We start from the raw sequence: 17,173 nt of genomic DNA, 5'->3' as shown, positions 1-17,173 counted from the left end.
AGAATAATGTATCAAGCAAACAGCCCTAGAGCCTCAGTTACAATCTGTTCTGTCCAGGACAATAATCGTAAGTGGGTTCTCCAAAGGGAGGCAGAAACTAACACCTATTAGATGCCTACTGTGTGTCAGTAGCTCCATGCTATTTCATTTAATCTCCCAACATCTCTGTGGGTGGATATTGTCCGTCCATTTTTACAGATGCAGGGAACAAAGCCCAAAGTTCATCATCCCATTGCACTGTGCTAGGTGTTGGGCATGAAATAATGAAACGAGGGGCATAGTAATAAAATAATAAATATTAAACATTACAATGATAACAAATGAACACAAGAGTCATGGTTCCTCCTTTCACAGTGGCTTAGAGTCCAGCTGGGAATGAGAGACGCTCCAAAAATCATCACAAAAATGATGATGAGTGACCCTGCTTGGGGTGACCTGGAAAATGCTCCCCAGAGAGCTGGAGAACAAGAAGACAAAGGGGTGAGAGGAGGCGGAGAGAGAAAGGAAGACCCTGCCTGTGTCCAGACACAGCAGATGGCAGCAGAGGTCCGGCGATGAGAACATGCGATTGTGTGTCTGAGATAACAGTTTGTCAGTGGTCAGGTGGGGGGTGAATTCTGCACTTGCTGACTGAAGAATTCATGTTCTACCCTCTGCAGTAACAGTGGCCAGCTGTGCTTCAGATGGAAAGAGGGCGCTCCACAAAGAGCATCCCATTCCGCACAATGGTACTCATTATTCCCAAGCTCATCCGATCATAAGAATCGCCTACAGGGGCTTGTTAAAAATAAATAGATAGATAGGTATATAAAGATTTAAATAGTCCCTGGGTCCCACTTTTAATAAGTGCCCCAGGTGCCCTGGCTGGTGTAGCTCAGTGGATTGAGCATGGGTCTGTGAACCAAAGCATCACCGGTCCAATTCCCTGTCAGGGCACATGCCTGGGTTGCAGGCCAGGCTCCCAGTAGGGGGCGTGCAAGAGGCAACCACACATTGACGTTTCTCGCCCCCTTTCTCCCTCCCTTTCCCAGGTCTCTAAAAAATGAATAAATAAAATCTTAAAAACAGATGGCCCAGGTGATTCTTGTGATCAGGCAGGTTGGGGATATGCGGAGTTAAGGCTTCAGAAAACCCGAAGCCCAACGCACCAGGAGCTTTCTTTTCACTGCCATCTCCCGGACATTTTTAAGAAATAAGCAGAGCTCCTTGAAGTAATTTAGCCTTCCAAGAAGAAAAGGAATGGGGGGAAATAAAAATCCTTTAGAGGTCAATCAGCCAGCCAGCCAAATAAAAATGTCCCCATCCTCCTTCCAGATCACCTATGGATTTTGACCGACTCTCATCCTGGATTGAGCAATGTCTTCTCAGTATGGATCGTGTGGCTGCTGTCAAAACAAAACCCACTCCCACACCTGGGCTCAGTAACATGCTACTGATTTGGAGCCACCACTAACCAAGGAGCTGGATGGAGTAACCGAAGCAGCGGGGTAATGAGAAACGACAAGCCGTGGCCTTTGTCTGGGAGAGGTTACAGATTTAGAATGCAAGCAGGTTCAAACCCTAGACCCACCACTCACTGGAGGAAATGTGGACAAGTTAATGGACTCTCTGAGCCTCACTCTCCCCAACTGCAAAGGGGGCTAACTTCCCCTCTTTGGGTTATTTCTGAGAATGTGTGAGGTAACGGAGGTGGGGGCCTGATGCTACCAGGCCCTTAACAAATGGTTGTTAACAAATAATAAAACAACAGTAAATTCACAGCCCAACATGAGCACTGTGCTCACGTGGCGCCAACAGCTCGTAAGATACATGAAAGCAATAAAAAAGATCCACGGGCACGAAGCTCCGATGCTGAGCTGTGTCGCGGGGAAACAGGCCCTTCCCGGGGTACGGTGCATCCAATTATAATGTGGTTCTCTTGACATGGTGTCTGAAAATGTGGGGAAGCGAGGGAGCTTTAATGTGCTAATTTTTGTTCGGAGGCAATAGATCTGCGGAGAGCCAGAACTAAACCCCAGTTCCAGAAAAGAGCGCAGACGGCAAGTCGAGGTGACGCAGGCTCCAAGGCTGAAGAACCGGGGGAGCAACGTGGGGGGGGGTGACATTTGTAACAATAACGCCAGGCAATTTAGAAAGCGCTTTACATGCCTGTCCTTTGCTAAGAAAACAGCAGAAGGGCAGTTTGGTAAGGAGTGCGGGGAGGACACCAGGAAAGGACACAAATCTCCAATCCTCGGGGTCATGCAGAGGGCAGTCGTGCCTCAGAACTGAGGGGCAGAGGCCACCCAAAGGTGCGGGTTGCACTCGTCACCTCAGGGTTGCTGGATTAATGACGTGGGGTCTAAGCGCGCCCGGTACCTAAACTCAGAAAGGCCACGAAATCTTTAAGGGGCACTGCTGATTACCAGATGTTTGTGCGAGAGGTGAAACTCATTCGACAGGTAGGGAGGAAGTTCTCCTGAATCCCCTGATTAAGAACAGGAGTGGGAGAGTCATTAAGATTTGAGTTCAAACCTTGGTTCTGCATGACCTTGAGCGAGTCTCCTAGCCTCTGGGAGCCCGTCCCTTTCTTTGTCTGGAAAGCAGGGGATGCTATTTATCACCTCAAAGGTTTGCAAGGATCAAGTGAGATCCTGTATGAAAAGCACCCAGCGCACAGCTTCTCTGCCACTCAAAGTGACCAGAAAAGTGGACTTTGTTTCTATCATTTTTCAATCCAACTTCTCTGTTGGAGGTGGAATTCAGAAAGTTGGCTGACGATTTGTTTGTGTGGGAAAATAAACTCTGAAGCTAAAAGCTGATTTGCATTGGTTTCTAAATCTGCCAAACAGTCCTACTGGGGGATCTGGAATAAAGGCATCCCGGGAAGAGGCAACAAGGGTCTGTATTGGTAAAGGCTTCAAAAGTAAAGACAGGAAGTACTTTATCCTTCCCCTACTTCCCCTTCCCCTAAGCCAAGTCTCTAATTCCCAATCCTCTCTCTCCACAACAGTTAGCACAGTGAAGCATTCAAAATTTTAAACCCTGATTTTGAAGGGAATCAAATGCATGTCACAAATCCTAGGTTTTTTTATCCTATGGATATTCTCACACAGGTGCACAAAGACACATGTATGCAAGGCCACAGTCATTGCAGCTTTGAAGAGGGGCAACGCCCTGCAGACAGCTGAAGGTGTGTCAGCAGGGCACCAGGGAAGTAAGTGGTGTTCCGCTCTCACCATGGAATGTGATGCAGCCATAACAAAGGATGCAGTAAATCACTACATACCGATACGGAACAATCGCTAAATGAAATACAAGGTGCAGAGCAGAGCATATGCCAGGAAAGCACTAGGTAAATAAAAGGGGGTGTGCACGCACACTAGTTTGCTTGGGTAGACCTGCCTCTGGGGACACACCAAGAAACCGTTCACTGCCGTTGCCTTGGAGGAGCAGAAATGAAGGTGGGATGAGCGAGAGACGTTTTTCAGTGATTACACTTCCACTGTGTGCATATTTTATCATGTGCATGCTATTAAATTTTTAGTCAAGTAAAATCGAGATGCACGGTGGTCCCAAAGACATGCTGGCTGGAGAGATGACAGTCCCCAAGTACTGGGTGCCTGTCAGGGACAGCTGGGGCTCTCCTGACTTCTCTCCCAGTCATCCCCAACGGGGGGTGGGTCGCCATCCCCCAGCATTCAACCGAAGTAACTGAGGCTCGAAGTTCGAAGTTCGGACAAGTTACTTGATGTAGCGGAAACCCACACAGCTAGCAGGGAGCAGAGCCTGGGTTTGAATGTGGTTTTCACAAAGTTCAGATTCGTTTTCTACACCTCACTGTGGCGGCCTGCGCGCTGTTCGCCAAAACCCTCCTCCTCTTCCTCCTGGGCACAGCACAAGGTGCGGTGACGAAGACTCTCTCCTTGTCCCAACATCAGTCTGGCTCCTCTGAGCCCTCTCCCCAACTTGGCCTTGACCTTTGGGTTTCTGTGTCAGTCTCCACATTGCCTGGTTTCAGCAAGAATCCTGCTAAAGTTGAGCAAGAATCCCCTACCCTCAATACCTCATGCCCCTGGATAGCTAGTCAAACTCTTAACCCCCCACCCTTTGTAGCATCTCCTGGCCTGCCTTCCGCAGGAATCCTGTCGGGTCGGTTTAGCCAGGACCCCCTGTCCCCCTGATGTTTCCTCTCAGGGATTTGCCAAACCTCCCCGCCCCCCCACCCCCCGCTACTTGGTTCTCAATCCCCATCTGTCCTGTGGTATCGGGAGTAGAGTCCACTTCCCTACCCTGGTCTCTTTGTCCTGCTACAATAGCTCCTGAATAAAACCTTCTTACCACGCCTGTCCAGCTCTGCTTTCCTCTGACAACAGGCAAGCGCATGTCCTGCCCAGAGGAATGTGGGCAGAAGTGACATGCGCCACGGGCAGGACTCACAGAGAAGCCTCCTGTGCTTGCTCCTCCTCGCTCCTTCCTCTACCGCCGCCTGGCTGTTGATGCAGAGACCCCAAGGGATGGCAGGGCCACAGAGGGAAAGACCCTGAGTCCCTGGGCGATGCCCCCGCAACCTGAGTAACTCCACCCAGGAGGCTCACCAGGGCAAGAAAGCGGCTGCCATTGTGTGGAGCCCTTACACGGCAGGTCCCCTTGTCACATCAGCTAGGCCTAGTCTAACAAATACACACAGTGGACAAAAAAACCAGAGCCCAAGAAGTGTGAAAGCCTTGGGGTTCCACACAGGAAGCACCTACAATGAGTCAGGCACCAGTGCAGAGGCTGGGAAGGCAGCAGTGCCTAGGAGAGCCCCTCCCTGCACGGCAGGGACACTGCCCGGGTATTGGAGCCTGGTCTCTGCAGGCCAGGTCAGACACAGTTGAAGCAAAGGGGGAGAGGCAGGTTTTCATTTGTTCACTATTGGTCAGCAAGGGTGTCAGGACAGAAGGCAGGCGAGGCTGGGGATGGGGCATGGGGGGAGGTCACTCTCCCAGGTGAGGGTAGGTGAGAGCCCTCTGCTGCAGCTGAGGCCAGTGCTGGCTCACATTCTCCATTCTTCCAGTTCACAAGCCCGCCCTGAGAACCTGCTCTAGACCAGGCACTAGAGAAACACACGCCCGGAACCCCATCCCTGTCCCCAGACCACTCAGGGTTTGGTGCCCATAAACACATCATTAACCCCCACGAAAAGCAGCATCTCCCCAGGGGCATGCCAAGTGCCCCAAGGACACAGAGGGAGCAGCGGCTGCTCCTGCAGGGAGGGTAAGGCTTCAGCATGGAGCCATAATTGACTGGACAGTGAAGTGGGGCTCCAAGTTTAGCGGGCAGGGAGTCAGGGGAACAAAAGCCACTCCAGGCCGAGAGATGGGTGAGAGCAGAGGGTGGAGGCACCTGCTAACCCAGCTGTTAGGAGAGAGTATAACTGGGGGTGGGAGGGGAGGGGAAGGCCGGCAGGGGTGAGGCTAACTGGGTAGCAGGGGAGGTCCTGGGGCCTTCAATGCTTAGCTGGGATGTGAGCAAGGACTGTGAATGTACGCACGTCACCCCCCAGCCTGTCACCCAGCAGAGGCACCTTGGCCCTTTCGCTCTTGCACATGAGGCTATCTTCCAAGGTTTCCTTAAATGTGACACTGAGAAGGAATCACAACTAATTCTCCATCAGCTGGCTCATTACTGTCGTCAAGGAGGGCCAGACACGCGTCTCCTCTGCAGAGACGCAGAGGAGAGGGAAGGACACACAAATGTGAAAGGAAAGAGAGGACGTGCCAGCCCCTCGCCTCCCTGCATGTGTGGCCCCGCCGCAGGCCCAGGAGCAGGCAGGTGAGCTCCGGACTTCCCCCACACCATCCACCCTGGGCACAACGACGCACTGCTGGTGTCCTGGAGAGGACAGCGTGCACAGGGCAGGGTGCGGGGGAGGAGCAGGAACTGCGAGGGCGGACCCTGGGCTGAGATGCTAGTTCCACCCCTCTGGCCAGTGTCCTGGGCACACAGCTTCCTCACCTACAGAATACACAGCCCGGCTCTGCGAGCAGGAAGTCAGCAAACCAATGCAAACACTCCTCCCTGGAGGGAGGTTTGTTTCGTCCCCTTCCCCCTTGAAGGAGGGCCAAGCCCTGTGAATGGCCTCTTTATTCTTTTGTTTCCATAGCATCTAAATCTGATTTAACTCTGAGTCTTCCTCCTCAACAAGGTTGAAGTATGTCACTGGTTACTTAACGGCCCATCAAGGACAAGGCCTTTATTAAATAGCAGTGTGAAGTCCAGGCAATGAGTGCGCCAGTGGCTCACAAATCTCTCCCCACTGTGAGGACGGCTTTCAGGTGTCCCCTGGGCCCCCATCTCTCTCTGCCTGGAAGGAAGCTCAGGAAAGGGGGCACCATGGCCCGGAGGGACACACTGGATGACCCTCTGTGGCTGGAAGCCTGAGGCCCCTCCCCCATCAGAAAGTAGGACACAGTAGGATCCCTGGGGAAGAGATACCAGGAGCCAACGCCCACCCCAGCACTGCCCCTGACTGTGCCCTGTGGCACGGGCGAGGAGACCGCACTTGCCTCGGCACCGGCAAAGATCCGGGTTTGAGTCCTTCAGCCAGTCCAGCACCGGTTACTCATCCGTCGGGCAGAGCGCAGGGTCTAAACACTACCTGCGTCAGATTGCTGCTGCGGCTCCTCTGCCAGGGGCCGGAAGTTACCCTGGAGGCCATTGTCCGTGCCCCCAGGAAGGCTTTCCCTCCTCCCAGTTCACCACCCAACCCCTAAATATGCCTGCCACACCACAGCCAGGGGCCCTTTCCAGTACACAAACGTGAGTGTGTTTCACACACAAACACACACCTGTTCAAAACCTCCCAATGGCTCCCAGACCTTTTAGCCTTGGCTCCTGCCTGTCTCTCCAGTCCAACCACTCATCACTCTCTGCTCCTCAAATTCCATCCACCCATCCATATTCCAGCCGGAATAACTGTTTGCAGTGCCCCCATTCCCCACACTCTGGCTTGCCCCCACGGTACCGTGCACGCTGAGCCCCGCCTGGACACTCGTTCCGCCTCCACCCACCTTTGGAGCCTTGCTCAGCCCTCTCTTCCATGCAGATGGACAGACAGACGCAGCTCGGAGGCCCCCACTGTCAGAGGCCCTCACTGAGCCCTGAGGGAGTCGTCTGTCCCCCCTCTCCCTTTAACACTGCTCTTCTCTCAATGGAGCGTGACAACTAGACAGCAAGCCCCTGACTCACACTCGGACCACTTCTGTGTTTGCCCAGTGCAAGGGGGGGACCGTGGCACAAAATGGGGGCTCAGGAAGTGTTTGAGGGGTGAATAAAAAATCATGTCAGCCAATATCTATCAAAAGCTTATTATATAGTTATGCCAGGCACTGTGCACTGGAGCGTGAGGATTCAATAATAATAATAATAAACAAGACAGATGTGGCCTTCACACGAGCTGAATTTAAAATCTGGTGGGAAAGGACGAAAATGAAGCAAGTCACAACAGTGAGGCTGATTCATGCGATGACAGCAGAGGCTGAAGACAGAAGGAGGTGTGGGCGACAGGAGAGAGGAGCACAGTGTGTCTAGAAATAGAACTATCTCCCCAGGTGGGAGCTCAGCTGTCTCACCTACCCAGAGCGCAGCAAGAACTGGGAAAGAAGGGTCAGAGGCCCCATAACAGCCAAGTATGTCCAAAAGACCATGTTCCTGACTCAATTCCCACACACACAAACCTTGGCCAAGCGTCCAGGTGGACCTTGTGGGCCGCCCGCAGTCCCCATCGCATCTGATACACGCACCGCCAGAACTCTTCGCGGCGGGCCTGGGAACCACCCACCACGTCCGCTCCCCCAGGGCGGGGCCTGCTGGCGGCCCCGCAAGGCTGTTAGGTCACACGAGAGGGAGCCGTGACGTTCACATACAGGCATCTTTTGTGTTTTGAACACATTTCGTATTTTATAATTACATTTTTAACTCTACCAACAAATGGATTATTCATGACAAATATTATTAATAACATATGGTCTTACAGGTTATAATAACGAAAGCAGTTGTGGATTGACGCTGGGGATTCAGAAATACCCTGGTTTGGTAAACAAACGTCGGGTGATCTGGGCCAGTCTTCTATTTATAATGAGAACCTTCCGGCAGGGGGCGCTCACGCACCTCACTTTGGCAACAATACAGGTTGCTCCCCTCGGACCACAGGGACATTCTCTAAAGGCTCCGTCGCTCTCGTAACATCCAGAATGGGCCGTGTTGCTGAATAAGATCTGCTTTCACATCCGATGTGTGACTGCTGAGTGCTTTTAACTTTTTTTAAAACTCGCTCATTGTACATTAGTGCACTAGTTAAGTGTGAGGTTTCATGTCGGAGTCCAATCACCTGATATTTATACTATGCCAGAGTATTTCTGAATTCCAAGTTTTATACCAATAAGAAATTCATTATACCATGTAAATATTATTTAATAATTAATATTCATTTATCATTAATAATCCATTTGCTATAACAATTTTCTGAGGTGTAAATAATATATTGATTAATTTAATATTTTCTCCTTTAAGGAGTAGGGGCACCTTTTTCTCATTCACACAGAAGGACAGTATGGGCCAATGGTGGTCCTGGTTCAAGGTCAGGGATGGTGTCTGATTGTGTCTTTATCACTAGGGCCTTGCACAGGGCTTGGGGCACAGTAGACAACACGTATTTGTTAAATGAATAATGAAGACTTTTCAAGGCCTCAGAACTTAAAATCATACACGCACGCTTTAGTCACCACACTTTCTAGAACTACTGCACATTCTAATGGAATAGTACCGTGTAAACTCTTCAAACAACATCCTTGGCGACCAGCTGAAGCTTATTCAACGCCACCCAGGAGAGACCATCTGCCTCCCCCTCGTTCCCTAGACACAGCACTTTTCCCAAGGGGAATGCCTCAGGAGAAAGAAGTTTTCACAGTTGCAACACCATTAGTGGAACATCATTGCAACCTGCCTAGAGAGTCATAAAGTTTAGTCATTTCTGAGAAAATGTCATCAAAATCCAGTAAGATGATAAGGCTTTGTGTGCAGGTAGTTTCAAACAGAGCCCGAAGTTCCTCAAGAACGAAACAGGTGCACGGGCTACAGAAAGCTACATTATCATGGGAAGTATCCCGGCCCAAACCTGAGGCTTACAACCAGCTGGCTCTCTATTTCTGGCCGGAACTCTGCAATGCCGGAGACACGATGAGTTTGCTGCCTGGAATCCCTTAGGTCATTTCCCTTTACAGAAAATGGTCACTTCGCAGGTAGTCCAGAAAAACAGCGCTAGAACCGTTACTGGCTACACAGTTCGATTTAATTAATGTTTGCTGAAAGCCTTCTCTGTGCCAGGCACTGAAAGACTCAAAGACGAATAAGACAAACTCCCTGCTGCTGGGCATCTCACCGTCTAGGGAAAGAGACCATCTCGATCGATGACCTTCCCTACCCAGCATCATCCCCTCCCACATGACACCATCTCTCCTGAGATCTACAGTAGCACCCTAAGGTGCCCCTGCTGCCCCCCTGGAGCCCCTCTCTGACCCATTCTCCGTACGGCAGCCAGAGCATCTTTTTGAAAGCAAGTGTAATTATCTTTCCCCTGGACATAGGCAATGGTCCAGCCTGTGCCTGTGGTCATCGGATTAGAAACTCCCATATCGAATCAGACCCTCTGCAAGGCCATATCCTCAGTGGGTGAACTCAAAAACAAACAAACAACAACAACAAAATCCTCTTTGTCTTGGCATTAGCTCAGGAAAGGAAAAAGAGAAGGGAAAGAGCACCCCTTGGATGCCTAATCATGACCCTTTACTGATGCAAGTCTGCAGTCAGATTTCAACTATGCCTTTAACCTGAAAAGCCCAAGACCAAAGACGTTGTAGGCATTCCACAGTGGATGAGCAGGGCCCTCCGAGGCATCTACACAAGAGGAAAATCCCACTGTAAACACAAGCCTCAAAGAATGATCCGAGATTAAAGTTCCAAGGCACACGAGCTCACTATCAAAAAAGGAAAAGCAAACATCTAAATCAGAATTCCACCCCCCACCAATCCACAATGGATCCCTAAACGTGAGCAAGCAATAAACTTTTGTTGTTAAGCCTCTGATATGTTGTGCCTTCTTGTTACTATAGCCCAATTCAATTATCCTGATACATATAGGGATAAGAAAAAATACCTGGAAAGTAACATAAGTAACTGGAATCCTGGCATTGCCTCTAAGGAGAATCAGAGGGGAAGAAAGGAGGGGAGTGGAGACGGGAGAGCGGGGATTTTTGGATTTTATTTTATATTCTTGGGAACTGTATTTTTACATGAGCATATTGTTTTGGGAAACTGAACAAAGACATTTGTAAATAATCTAAGGCGTCTAGAATGTTTCCCACCGTTGCTTTTTAAAATTCCAATAAACCACAGTTCTGACAGCAACAGAAATAAAGTCTCCCTACCAGCACAAAGAGCAACTACGAGAGCCAGCCTCCATGAGAGTGGGGCAGAGCGACTAAACGAATTCCTAGAGAGGCCACACGACACCCAGGGGCGATGGCACCAGAGACCAGCTGCCCTAGTCATCCAACTCCACCAAGGATGAGAAGGCTTCACTCGGATGGCGCAGAAGTGGGTGGGAGAAGAGAAGGCACCATTAGAAGGGCCTGCAAAGTACGTACAAGGCATTTATAAAGACGACTAGACAATGGTTCAAACACACCCCAGGAAACAGGCGTTTACACAAATGGCAGTCGACACACCTGTTAAGGCAAGACACCCAGCCCGTGGTGTGACGCAGGAGAGATGTCCATCCATCTGCAACAGAGAACCACGATTGCTGTTCTCATGGTCTGGACTCTGATACAAAGAGACCTTGGGCCAGGGGCTTATGCAAACTGTTGCCAACAAAGGTCCCTCTCTCCAATGCCGTATCCACAGTAGCTGGTATCCACGGGGCCACTGTGCTCCACACAACCTGCATCTCCAGGGAGGGCAGCTCGCAGCAATAATGTCCTCTCTTCTCCAAGGCGTCTTTTCCCTAAGCTCATCTCTAATGAGAGTGTCAAACTGCAAAAGAATATACAGGAGAGGAGCCAAGAGGCTCACGTGATTGGAAGCGGACTGTACAATCCTGCAAATATTTCCTGAGCCAGCAACCATCCCTCTCCATGCGGCAATTCAGTGGTGGCCCTGCAAACATGGTTTGCCTGTTCTGGAATAAACTCTCATCTGATTGCAAGCTCACTGAGCTAACGTTTGATTTTTTTCCTTTGAAACAAATTTTAAGAGTGTGGACACAGTTGGATTAGACCCGTGCGGAGTGGGGGCGACTGAACAGGGAGTTAGCGGCCGGTGTGGTTCGCGTGGGACTGACCGAGAGTGGGAAGGGAAGCTTGGGCCACAGGTGGCGAGATCCTGTGATGCCATCCAGACAGATAAGAAAGCTTCTTAGCATGGCCTTCGATGTCCTCTGTGATCTGGCTCCTTCTCCCCCTCTCTCCGCTCCCCCACATGGGCCCTAAGCTGCCCTCACCCCATCCTGCGTATAAAGCCTAATCCGCACTCCCTGCCTTTGTTCCTACTCCGCATGCAATGCCCTTTTCCCACCGAGCTCCCAGACCAGACTGTCAGTCTCTGGGCACGTCTGTCCCTTGATGCGGGAGCTGCTGGACACCTGCCACCCCCGAGCCAGGTCTGCAGGCAGAGAGTCTGCAGGGAGCAGGGGAAGAGACAGAACTGACAGCTGGTTGCAAGTGAAATACCTGTGTCAAATGCTGGCTCTGCCACTTACCAGCTGGGCGGCCTTGGCTAAGTTAGCCTCTGCATACTTCGACGTCCTCCTCTGTAAAATGGAGACAATCGGGCACTAGTTACAGTACTGGGTGGTTGTATGTACGTAAGACACTCAGAAGAGTATCCGACACAGGCTAAGAGATGTGGAAGGGTTCATCACAGCTGTTGTTAAATGTACGGGAATACCGGAAAGTAAAGGAGGCAGGGAGACTGTGCCCTGTAGCCGAGCAAATGCGTGCTGGCCAGGTGCCGCCTGCTTCATGCAGCCCCTCGCTATGCACACAAAAAAGCAGGCACAGACTTTCACCCTGGTTGGCGCTCACGACCTCATTTCTTGCCTGGGCTACCCACCCACCCCTGCCAAGGCCGGCCAGCTGGGCACTCGCAAGTCTTACAGTAGGAGCACAGTGTGACAGGCAAGGGACACTGGCTCGGTTCCTTGCACCATAGTGCCCGGCAGATGTTCCTGCTCCTGCAATGCCGCTGCTGAGCGCTGGAGACGAGCCTGTCCAACACCACCCCTGCGAGAGACGGGGATGCCGAGGCCTGGAGGGGCCACAGGTTTGTGCTGTGTTAGGAGCCAGTTTACCTACAGTTTACTTGTCACAAAGTTAACTTCGTAGCAGGCACTAAGAATCCCATAAACTTAGTTTAACGTTGGAGGGAACTTTAAAATTTGCCCAGTTTGGCACTTTTCAAACGCCACATTCTAGGGTGTCGGGAGGAGATGTGGGCTCCGTTACAGTATTTCCTCAAATCCCTGGGTGGGCATTTACTGAACGCTTTCAACGTGCTGGACCCTGGGGACACAAGTCGGACACCACCCTCACCCTTAGGACCTCACTGACCAATAGGAAAGAGTGGCATTAAGTAAATCATCACACATCTAGTAGTAAAGTCTTCTTGTTGTGAGTGAATTATGGTACAAAATATACTAGAATGAGCATCTCTATGTACACCAATATGCTTTCTGAGCGGGAGAAAAAGGCAGCGCTGGGGTGGAGGGGGCGGTTACAGGTAGTGCCCTGGAAACTGCCCACCCCCCTGGGCTCATCAGTGCAAGGGCCTCATGTAGAATAACATCACCAGTATGGGGCTGCAGCAGTAGAGAGGTTGGGAACCACTGAAATTGCTCAACCCACCCCCATGTGACTGGCAGGCAAACCAAGGCCCCAAAAGTTTAACGCACTTGCCAAGACAGCACAGCCAACAAATGGAAGAAACCTAAAATTCTGCAGTGGCTCAAACAGCCTTCCAAAAAAAGAGCAAATCCCACAGCATGGCACCCGATCTGCTCCCTGCCATTTCTCCACTCCTCATCTCTCACCACTCTGTCACCTGCTCAATGGTCCAACCATAGTGAACCCTGAATACACCTCTGCTTTGCCCAAATTACTCCCTCTACTGGGGACCCTAAGTCAACAGCCCCTAAATAATGCCTACTCCTTTTCAACACTCAGAACTCTACTAGGGCTCCAGGAAGCCCTCCCGAGCTGGCCCTCCTCCACCTCCCACAACACATAGAGCTTTACATAAAGAGAGAGAAACACTCATCACATGATGTATTCATTCATTTGACAAAGATTTATTGAGCACCTTCTATGTGCTAAGCACCTGAAGGTACAGAAGTAAACAAAACAAAGCCCCTGCCCTCATGGAGCTCACATTCTAATGAGGGAAACAGACAATAAACAAACAATACATAATACAGTATCAGGTCGAGTTTAATGGTATAGGAAAAAAAATAAAGTACAGCACAGGCCAACAGAGGAACCAACAGGGAGGCCTGTCTGAGAAGTGGCGTTGGGTCAGAGGTTTTAAGTGACAGAGTCAGACACACGCGACTGGGGGAAGAGCATTTCGGGAAGCAGCAGCAAAGGCCTGTAATCACTGCAGTGGTTTCTTCCCTTGTGTTTTATCCCTTTCCAAACTATAAGGTTCTGCAGGGCGAGGGTACCTTACATCTTAATCACCTTTGATCCACAGGGCCCAGCATCCACCGTGAACCCTAACAGTATGAGCGGACGGACCTGGGCTGGCATGTATGCCTGCCAATTTCTGAGTCCATCTGGCTCTACGTCTCACGATCTTAGCCAGCTTCGTGTCTATCTCTCCTACCGAGCTAAGCTCAGCACAGGCCCCGCTTGGGCCAAGCAGCCTCGCCTGACTCTGTGGCCTGGTTTCAGTCCCTGGTTCTCTCTTCATTAGGACTACAGCGCTGACAGGTTCTCTGACTTTATCTTGTTCTGGTCCTCCTATCTCTGGCCTGGACCTGGGACCCTGTCCAGAATCGGAAATCCTCCCTCGCCTTCTCCAGGTGGCCTAGGCTTGAAATTCCTGCCCTGAATCCCAAACCCCAACACTGAGGACCTTGACACCTAGAGTCAGACTTCCCCAATGGCTAACCCCTGCCCACCCAGAAGTCTGCCCTGTCTGATTCTCCCCTTTGCCCCAAATCACATGACTCCTTCCCACTGGGTCATCAACCCTCTGGCCTCATCGATCCTTCCCGTGGCCATCTCTGCAAGTTCCAACTTCACAAAACTGTCCCTGGACATCCACCACACTGAGGCCCAGGCCTAAGTACCTGAGTCCTCACGTTGCCTGCGGCACTTCCTGACCCATCAGCAGACCATCTGGGTCTGAGTCTCCAGGCTCGACTACCCTAAGTCACAATCTTCACACACCTGAAACCAAGTTAAACAGACTTAGATGCTGCAAATAGAGTCAAAAGGCTTAATCCACCAAGCCAACGGCAACAGACACGCCTGGATGTCATTGGGGCTTCATCCCAGTCCCCACCAGATCTACAATGGGCTCAGGGACAAATAACCCATCCCTTCCCTCCCCGTTTCCTCCACCACTTACTGACACCTGCTATGTGCCAAATCCTGGAATAGAAATACAGTGCCTACGCTGTTGGTGATGGTGGTGGTGGTGGTGCCCGTGACAGTGTGGTGTTGCAGGGAGTGAGAGAGGACAGTGCAGTATTTATTGCACACTTGTGCTGTGCCAGAGTAAGCAGTGAGTCTTCCAACACTTCCACACTGTGAGAGAGGTATTATTAGCCTCAATTTACAGAGGCAGAAACAGGCTTAAGAGGCGAAGCAACTTGCTCAAAGTCACAATGGCTAAGTGGCAGGTGAGACCCGAGGTCTGTCTGCCTCCAACATACAAACTGTCACATTGCCCGGGAGTTGCACAGTAAGTGCTCAACAAATATGACTCAAATGAGGAAGTGAAAGAGAGAGGGTCCCAGGCCTCCGGGACTCACATGCTACTGGATCAGACAGACGTATAAACAAATGTCTACAGTGTGGAGAGGCGGGTGCTGAGTGCCAGAGACCACAGGGCTGCCAGAGGAAGTAGTGGCTACTTGGCCTGGAGGAGCTGAAAGCCTTGAGGAGGAAGTGACTTTGGGGCTAGGCCTTGAGGGATGAGCAGATTGCGGCTGGAGCTCAGCCGTCGCAACCGGCCAGGGCCGGCCGGGTCCTGCGAGGTCGTCCTGTCCACCCCCCTGCGCCCACGCGGCCGGCCGGGCCTCACCTCCTTCCACTGGAGCTGACGAATGCTGATCTTCAGGGCTTCCAGGGACGTCCTAGCCTTGGAGCTGTCCACGGTGACCGGCCGCAGAGAGTGGTACTCGTCCGATCGGCGGCCCGAGCTCCGCTTGCGAGTTTGGCCCTTGCTCCTGGGCTTCCCCTGCGGCCAGAGACCCGGTGCGGGCGCCGGCTTCGGCCTGGACACGGGCAGCGCGGGCGGCGGCCGCGGGAGGACGCGGGCGTCCCCCTCCTCGGTCGCGCGGGGCTGCGCCGGGACCGGGTCCTTGGCCGGCTCCTCCCTCGCCTTGCGCTCCGGCTCCCCGGACGCCCCCGCGTCCACGCGGAGCTGCTCCGCCGCCGCCTGCGGTTCGGCCGTGGCCACCGCCACCGCCTCCGCCTCCCACCCCACCTCCAACTCCCTCTCGGAGCCGTCCGGCTGCATGGCGCTCAGGGCCGGTGCCAGGGCCACTGCCACCGCCGCCGCCGCCGGCCCTCTGCCCCAGTCCGCGACCAAACTGCCACCGCTGCCACCGCTGCCACGCGCTCCCCGCCGGCGCCCGTTGCCATGATCGCTCAGGCTGGGGTAGACACGGGCCGTCGTCGCCTGTGGACGGGGCCCGGGTAGGGACAATCAACGCCCAATCCCCAGCGACCTCATAGGCGGCTTTTCCCACGTGACCAGGCCTGTCACAGAGGGGGCGGCGGCCATGTTGGAAGAGGGCAAAAAGCCTCCGTGACCAACGAGCCCGCCAGCCGCGGGTGCAGAACTTGCGGAGGTTGGAGGTGAAGTGAGGGATAGAAAAGTGTTGGGCACTGGCGAGACTCCTGGGGACTGGGGAGCAGAGACAAAACTCGACAAGAGGTCCACTTCCCCACCCGCATACTTGCTCGCTGGGATAGCTGCCAGTCTGCAGGAGGAGGCACGACCTCACCCATCCTAAGGAACTCTACCATCTGGAAGCACCTCGGTCTGATGACGGACGGGACGAGTCCAGGACTTCGGGGAGCAGCTATCCGTTGGCAGGGACACCTGTTGCTCATGAAGGAGAGAAGCCTTGCCCTGTTCTCAGAGAGCGCCCTCTGCGATGGGGAAGCCTTGGAGAATCCCTGCAGATCCCCTCTCAGGTTGACGTCATGAACCGTGACTTTTCTTATGATGTCAGTTTTGGTGGTGAAATAAACAACATGAAAGTCACCATTTTAACGATTTTTAGGTGTACAGTTCAGCGGCACTGAATACATTCGTGTTGCTGGGCGACCGCCATCACCAGCACCGGTTTCCAGAACTTCTTCATCTTCTCAAATTGAAACTCTCCAGGGGGGTCCCGTCTCTGCACCACACTGGAAGAAGAAGAGTTATCTTGGGCCACACATTAAATACATTGTGACACAGAATCATAAAAAAAAATCTCATAGTGTTTTAAGTAAACTTACAATTTTGTGTTGAGCCACATTCACAGCCATCCTGAGCCGCATGCGGCCCGCAGGCCGAGGGTTGGGCACCCCTGTGCCCATTAAACACTAACTCCTCATCCTCCCTCTCCCAGCTCTTGGCAGCCGCTGCTTTGCTTTCTGTCTCTGTGAGTTTGACCCCTCGAGGTACCTCACCTAAGGGGAATCAGATGGTATTTGTCCTTCCGTGACTAGCTTATTTCACTCAGCATAATGCCTGTGCAGTTGACCCACGTGGTAGCTCGTCTCAGAACTTCTTTCCCTTTTAAGGTTCGAGAATGTCCATTGTATGTATCCACAACATTGTCTCCATCCATTGGTCAGAGGACATTTGGGTTGTTTCCACCTGTTGGCTATTGTGAAGAAAGCGTCTCTGAATACAGGCACACAAATACCTT

General features: G+C 52.1%; 1 protein-coding gene across 3 annotated transcripts in view; it reads right to left on the bottom strand.

Moving 5' to 3' along the window:
* The window catches only part of TTLL11 (tubulin tyrosine ligase like 11), a 188,776-nt gene extending 172,316 nt beyond the window's left edge, over positions 1–16,460 (bottom strand). For 2 of the 3 annotated variants that reach the window (XM_071221100.1, XM_071221099.1), the window contains exon 1: positions 15,328–16,460. In XM_071221100.1, the coding sequence (XP_071077201.1) occupies positions 15,328–15,765 (438 nt within the window). In that variant the 5' untranslated portion in view covers positions 15,766–16,460. The remainder of the gene's footprint in view (positions 1–15,327) is intronic. The other variant, XM_053921032.2, reaches the window with a different exon arrangement.
* Between the last annotated feature and the right edge of the window lie 713 nt (positions 16,461–17,173).

Source organism: Desmodus rotundus, chromosome 1 (assembly GCF_022682495.2).
Source record: "Desmodus rotundus isolate HL8 chromosome 1, HLdesRot8A.1, whole genome shotgun sequence".
In the NCBI taxonomy this organism is placed as follows: Eukaryota; Metazoa; Chordata; class Mammalia; order Chiroptera; family Phyllostomidae; genus Desmodus; species Desmodus rotundus.
This window is presented reverse-complemented; position numbering and strand designations above follow the sequence as displayed.